This window comes from Anolis carolinensis, chromosome 5 (genome assembly GCF_035594765.1).
Source record: "Anolis carolinensis isolate JA03-04 chromosome 5, rAnoCar3.1.pri, whole genome shotgun sequence".
Taxonomy (NCBI): domain Eukaryota; kingdom Metazoa; phylum Chordata; class Lepidosauria; order Squamata; family Dactyloidae; genus Anolis; species Anolis carolinensis.
The window spans coordinates 71,220,951-71,228,353 of NC_085845.1; the positions used below are offsets into that span (position 1 = coordinate 71,220,951).

Consider the following 7,403-nt stretch of genomic DNA (forward strand, 5'->3'; position numbering starts at 1 on the left):
TCCCAGAGGACCCCCAATATCTATCTATCTATCTATCTCTCTCTCTCTCTCTCTCTCTCTCTCTCTCTCTCTGAAATAATACAGTATAGATAGATAGATCCCAGAGGACCCCCAATATCTATCTATCTATGTATCTATCTATCTGAAGAAATACAGAATAGATAGACAGATCTCAGAGGACCCCCCAGTATTATCTATTTATGTATTTATCTGAAGGAATATAGTATACATACATAGATACATTGATCTCAGAGGACCTCCAATATCTATATATACAGTATGTATTTATCTGAAGGAATACAGGATAGATAGATAGATCTCAGAGGACCCCTGACATCTTTCTATGTATCTATGTGAAGGAATACATAATAGATAGATAGATCCCAAAGGATCTCCAATATTTATATATCTATCTATCTATCTATATATATATATATATATATATATCTGAAGGAATACACTATAGATACATAGACAGATAGATCCCAGAGGAACCCCGATATCTCTCTATATATGTAACTGTTTGGCAGCCAAGCTTTAGGCAGAGAAACCCTCTGCCCCCATCAATATATTGTATGTATGTGTGTGTGTGTTTGTATACCTGAATGAATACAGTAGATAGCGAGATCCCAGAGGACCCTCAATATCTATGTATCCATGTATCTATATGAAGGAATACAGTATAGATAGATAAATCCCAGAGGATGCCTGATATCTATATGTGAAGCAACAGTACAGACAGATAGATCCCCGAGGACCCTTGATATCTATCTATCTATGTATCTATCTGAAGGAAGACAGTATAGACAGACAGATAGATCCCTGAGACCCCCGATATCTATGTATTTATGTGAAGGAATACAGTTTAGGTAGATCTCTCTCTCTCTTTATCTATCTGAAGGAATACAGTATACATAGATAGATAGATCCCAGAGGAACCCCAGTATCTGTATATCTATCTGAAGTAATACACTGTAGATAGATAGATAGATAGATAGATAGATAGATTGATAGATAGGTTCCTGAGGACCCCCGATATCTATATATGTATGTATGTGTCTATCTGTTTGGCTGCCCCTCCCTCGCTCGTTCCCCAAACAGTTCATGGCCCACCCTGCCCCACCCGCAGGACTCACGGATGCAGAGCTGGGCAACGTAGGCGTAGTAGGACCAAGCCAGGATGCTGGCGATGAAGAGCACCGGCACCCAGGAGAGCAGCCACTGGCAGCGCCGCCTCACGAGTCCCGCCCGGCTGCGGCTCCGGGCTCGGCCTGGAGGCCCCGCGCTGCTGCCCCCGCCGCTCGGCCTGGGGGCCCCGCTGCTCGCGGATGTGGAAGCCGGCGCTGGGGCCGAGGGCTTGGCCGGCGCCGCCATCTTCTTCCCGCGCTCGGCTCAGGCTCAGGCCCCTCGCTCGGGCCGCACATCCCCACCGCTGGGCCACGCCGCTGCCGCCGGGCCCGCGCGCCTCCCCCGCCGCTTCCTCTTCCTCCTCAGCCGCCTCTCCGCTTCAGGGAAGGCGGGGGAAGGAGAAGGGGCCGTGGTCCCGCCCGGGGCTGCTTCCCGTTGGCGCCGCCAGGCTGCCAGAGCCACATTCTGAGGCGCTGAGCGAGCGGGAGAGAGCGAGCGAGCCAGGAAGGGAGGGAAAAAGGCAGGCCAGGCCCTCCCTGAGGAGTCGTTGCTGCGGGTTGAAGCCCAACAAAGGCCGTCATGAATTCGAGGGAGGACTCCCCCCTTATCAGGATTACCCCAATAACAGCAGGTCAGAATTGAGGAAGGGAGAGTCTGGCAGCCTGCCAAGACTGCCCCCTCTCCTTAGTAATAGTTCTTTTGACTATAAAACGAGCAATGGCTGCCCTTCTTTGTGTCTGAGAGCCCTTCCACACAGCCATATAACCCAGAATATCAAGGCAGAAAATCCCACAATATCTGCTTTGAACTATGTTATCTGAGGGCCCTTCGACAAGCCCTGTATTCCAGAATATCAAGGCAGAAAATCCCACAATATCTGCTTTGAACTATGTAATCTGAGGGCCCTTCGACAAGCCCTGTATTCCAGAATATCAAGGAAGAAAATCCCACAATATCTGCTTTGAACTATGTTATCTGAGGGCCCTTCGACACAGCCCTGTATTCCAGAATATCAAGGCAGAATATCCCACATGATCTGCTTTGAACTGGAATATGTGGCAGTGTGGACTCAGATAACCCAGTTCAAAGTGGATAATGTGGGATATTCTGCCTTGATATTCTGGGATATAGGGCTGTGTTGAAGGGCCCTCAGATAACCCAGTTCAACGCAGATATTGTGGTATTTTATTAGGCTGTGTGGAAGCAGCCTAGGCTGCAAATCCCCACTCAGGTACATCTACACTATAGAATTACTGCAATCTGACACCACTTTGACTGTCATTGCTCAGTGCTATGTAACTCTGGGACTTAGGGCTCTTCCACACAGCCATATAACCGAGAATATCAAGGCACATCATCCACCATGTCTGCTTTGAACTGGATTATCTGAGACCCCTTCCACACTGTTGAATAAAATCTCACATTTTCTGCTTTGAGCTGGCATATATGGCAATGTGGACTCAGGTAACCCAGTTCAAAGCAGATATTGTGGGGTTTTCTGCCTTGATACACTGGGTTGTATGGCTGTGTGGAAGGGCCCTAAATCCACACTGCCATACAATCCCAATTCAAAGCAAATAATGTGGGATTTTATTCAGCTGTGTGAAAGGGGCCTCAGCAGCTATTCTAGGTGATCTGCCTTGATATTCTGGATTCTATGGCTATGTGGAAGGCCCCTTAGGCCCCTTCTACAGTGCCATATCAAATCCAGATTATCTGTTTTGAACTGGATTATATGGCAGTGTAGACATAGGCCCCTTCCACACAGCTGAATAAAATCCCACATTATCTGCTTTGAACTGGGTTATATGGCAATGTGAGCTCAGATAACCCAGTTCGAAGCAGATATTATGCATTATCTGCCCTTATATTCTGGGTTATATGGCTGTGTGGAAGGGTCCTAAACTAACCCAGTTCAAATCAGATAATGTGGATTTTCTGCTTTGAAAACCTGGATTATCTGACAGTATAGAAGGGGGCCTACACTGCCATATAATATCCAGATTATCTGCTTTGAACCTGATTATATGGCAGTGTAGATTTATATAATCCATTTCAAAGCAGATAACGTAGATTATCCACTTTGATAACCTGGATTATATGGCAGTGTAGAAGGGGCCCTACCCTGCTATTTTTCCAAGATAAAATGTATGTGGTGCCTTTAAATCAAAAGGAGTGTCAACCCCATTTCCATTGAGACCACATCAGCTTCATGGTTAAAGCCTTCAGTTGAATCCATGGATGAAGAATCCTTAGATGTAGAGGGCCAACTATAACACTGACCCCTTCTACACTGCCATATAATACAGATTATCAAATCAGATAATCATTTGAACTGGATTATATGAGTCTATACTGCCATATAATCCAGTTCAAAGCAGATAATCTGGATTTTATCTGGCAGTGTAGAAGGGACCTATGTCACACAGTTTTTGTTCCTAGGTTATAAATGTCATTTCCTAATTGGTTCTAAAATAAAAACATTGAACAAAGTTGACTAAACTGCAAAAACTTTGTTTTTGTGGGACATCCTGTAGCACATTTTGCTATAGTTTTTCAATGAATATCTCAGCGTCTCAACCAATTCAGTATAGTTTGTGGCAGCCATGAAAACGAAGTTTCTGGAGGATAACTATTTTCAAAGTAAGTACTGTACGATTAAACAGGAAATAACACTTTCAAACCAGGAAAGATTTTTTAAAAATGTTACATAGTGTAATTTTTTTACATCGTGGCCCCAGTTCTCTTTAGTTTTCACCCAGATGTTATTGAACGAGAACCCCCATCACTTTTGATTATTACCATGTGGACTGAAGATAATGTGAATGGCAACCCCACAGCACTTGTGGCTCTGAGGTAGGGGAAAGGTTAAAGGACATTTTGAAGCCAGCCATCATATCCACAAGTCTTGCATCTGAATTCAGACCCCTCTCCTGACTAAACAGAACAAACTGCAGCCTTCCAGATGTTACAGTATCACAACTCCCATCAGCTCTAGGTTTGATGTCCACTTATAGTGGACTGGATTCGTCGTGCTGGCCTTGAGTTGGACACGTGCAGACCGGATACAGTACAGCTGACTTGTGATGGTTTTTAAATATTGGTTTTAATGTGGAGATAACTGATTTTAGTGTTTATGTATATTTATGGTTTATTTTATTCTCCGGCATTGAATGTTTGCCGTATATATGTTGTGCTCTGCCCTGAGTCCTCTTTAGGGTGAGAAGGGCGGAATATAAATGTTTCAAATAAATAAATAAATAATATTTATGGCCTATAGCTCAAATAGGCTGTTCTTATTTACCTGCAGTGAGGATATTCACTGCCCAAAAATCCTAGTTTCTTTCTCTGAAATACAGCCCACAGAACCAGGGACTTGATGAGGAAAAGGGGTGAGGAGATGAAGAGGAGTGGTACAGGTTTGCGACTAGTGGCTTATGCTTCTAACCATAGCAAATAGTAAATACAGTCTGCCAAAAGTAACTAGAATTTTTTTAAAAAAATTACACCATGTTACAAAATTTGAAAAAAGTCTGTTCCTAGTTTGAAAGTATTATTTCCTGTTTAATTATGCAGTACTTACTTTGAAAGTAGTTGTTATACTTCAGAAACTTCAATTTTGTGGCTGCCACAGACTATGCTGAATTGGTTGAGACTCAATGAGATATTCATTGAAAAACTAGCAAAATGTGCTGTAGGGTGTCCCACAAAAACAAAGGGTTTTTTTTTGCAATTTAATAAACTCTTCCCCATGTTTTTATGATAGAATCAATTAGGAAATGACATTTATAACCCAGGAACAAAAAAGATCTTACATAGTGTTACTGAACTTACACACAATTACAGTTTAGGGTTCTTGTAATCAGATACAGTGATGCTAGTGTTCCTGCCACTCTTCATAGCAATGAAGTACCGTATATATTCAAAGATAAGATGAGTTTTTCAGCCCTTTTTTGAGCTGAAAAAGCCTCCCTTGGCTTATAATAGGGTCAAGCTGGGCAGCAGAGCCTAAAGGCCATATATAGATATGTCTATATCATTGGTTCTCAACCTGGGATTCCCAGATGTTTTTGGCCTTCAACTCCCACAAATCCTAACAGCTGGTAAACTGTCTGGGATTTGTGGGAGTTGTACGCCAAAAACATCTGGGGACCCCAGACTGAGAACCACTGATCTAGATAGATATGAATATATAGGGTTGTAAATATTGCAAGGGAAATGCGCGCGTGCGCACACACACACAGATGTCTAGATAGATATAAACATATATAGGGCTTGCAAATATTGCAGGAGAGAAATGCATATATATAGATGATTTGAAAATGTTTGAGGGGGAAATTCATATGTGAAATTAGTATATATAATTATAGATCTATATCTAGCTCTGCATTGTTTATATAGGCATTTAATGTTTACCTATTACTATGTTGGAAGACGGCCTGAATCCCCATGGGGAGAGAGGGCGGGATACAAATAAAGTTTATTATTATTATTATTATTATTATTATTATTATTATTATTATTATTAAAAAGTTATTGTTAACACGATGTTGTTTTTATTGACCCTACTTTTCCACTTACAGAGCTATTTTACTGTTTTTCTTTGAAATGTGGTAAATTTCAAAGAACTTACTGATGGCTCAATTAATGTAATTTTATTTGTACCTATTTTATTTTGAAATTTACCAGTCACTACTGCATTTCCCATCCTAGGCTTATACTTGGGTCAATAAGTTTTTCCAGGTTTTTTGTGGTAAAATTAGGTGCCTTTGCTTATATTTGGGTCATCTTATACTCGAAGAGATAAGGTAAATCTTCACTTGAGATGTGAAGCTGCCTGGATGTTTTCAACTGTTCCCAAATGATGTCCTTTGAGATGGGTTTTGAACTTGTGGAAAGGAATCACATGGAGCTAAGTCAGGGCTGTATGATGGGTGGGGAAATGTTCAGAACAGTCTTCGCACAAACAGCCATATTGTTCTCAGTTCTTGAAGTTGAAGATTGCTGCTCCAGGCTATTCTGCATTTCCCCCCATGATAAGACACAAAAACAAGTATTGTACCAACTGCTGCAAAGGTGCACTCTATTGAGGAAGGTCAAACAGTATGCCTGGGCTGCCCCTTCACCTGCCTTGACCCTCCACTTTTTTCCTGTCCCTTTTGTGCTGTGCAAAAAATAATAATTCTCATTACTTTTTGGGATAGACGATGTATGTATATGTGTAGCTTCAAGTTGTCCACAGAATAAGGTGGTGTATTGCATCTGGAAACACTGTAGGATATGTCTGTCCATCCCATTGTTTATACCTTATTTCTCCCAGGTTAAACTCTAGGTGGACCAGCATATAAACTAGAGATTTCCTCCTCCAGTTTTGATCTAAAGTGCTGCTTTCTCAAACTGGGTCCGATCTGAAATGGGATACCCTTAGCTAAACGAAAAATGTGGTGAAAGTGAAAGGTTTCTGAACTTTATCTAGCAGTTGGTTTAGTCATTTACAGGAATCCGTTGTGAAGTTTTTACTGTGGAATCTGCACAGGATGCTTCAGCTGTACTTCATAGAAAGGAAAATCAACCTATTTTGCAAGCCTTGTAAATGCTGTTTTGTTATTAGCAAATATTTGCTGATAAATGTATCTCTTGCATCTTCTGTATATTTCTTTCAAATCAGTTCTAGTCATTCTTTTTGTGATATAGTAACAGACACAAATATAATTTGGGTTATTGAAAGTTACTGAAATCCATTTTGTGATCCTAGGATGTTAAAAACATTCTAATAATGTATGGCTCCTCTGTATGACAGAACTCCCAAAGATAATTTTTTGTATGTCGCATAAACTATACTTGAGGCAGTTCCAGACAGTGGTAAAGTCTGCTTCGATCCGGGTTTAAAAAACCCGGGTCAGGGTGGACTGTAGTCCGCACACCGCCAAAAAAGCCCACACTTTCTGCGGACGCTGTTTACATGTCCTCCTGGTACTTACCGGGAGAACAGGGAGACAGCCTCCACCACTCTCCAACCCCTCCAACCCTTCTTTTGAAAATAAAAGAACTTACCCGCCCTCCATTAGCATGGTTCTGGAGCTCTTCTGGCGCGTCATTCCTATGTGCCAGGAGTGCTCCGGCATCATGCTAATGGAGGCCAGGTAAGTTCTTTTATTTTTAAAAGGGGTTTTGGGGAGGTTTTGGCGGGCGAGGTTTGAGCCTTCTCATGTTTCCCGGGTCTGAGTCAGCTAGAAAATGCAAGACAGCTTTGTGGATGGCCCCTTCAGAAGTCC

The 7,403-nt window shown here is 42.0% G+C and overlaps 1 protein-coding gene across 3 annotated transcripts in view; it reads right to left on the reverse strand.

Moving 5' to 3' along the window:
• The window catches only part of zdhhc2 (zinc finger DHHC-type palmitoyltransferase 2), a 44,674-nt gene extending 43,101 nt beyond the window's left edge, over window positions 1–1,573 (reverse strand). For all 3 annotated transcript variants that reach the window (XM_062981518.1, XM_003221585.4, XM_008111716.3), the window contains exon 1: window positions 1,137–1,573. In XM_062981518.1, the coding sequence (XP_062837588.1) occupies window positions 1,137–1,374 (238 nt within the window). In that variant the 5' untranslated portion in view covers window positions 1,375–1,573. The remainder of the gene's footprint in view (window positions 1–1,136) is intronic.
• Between the last annotated feature and the right edge of the window lie 5,830 nt (window positions 1,574–7,403).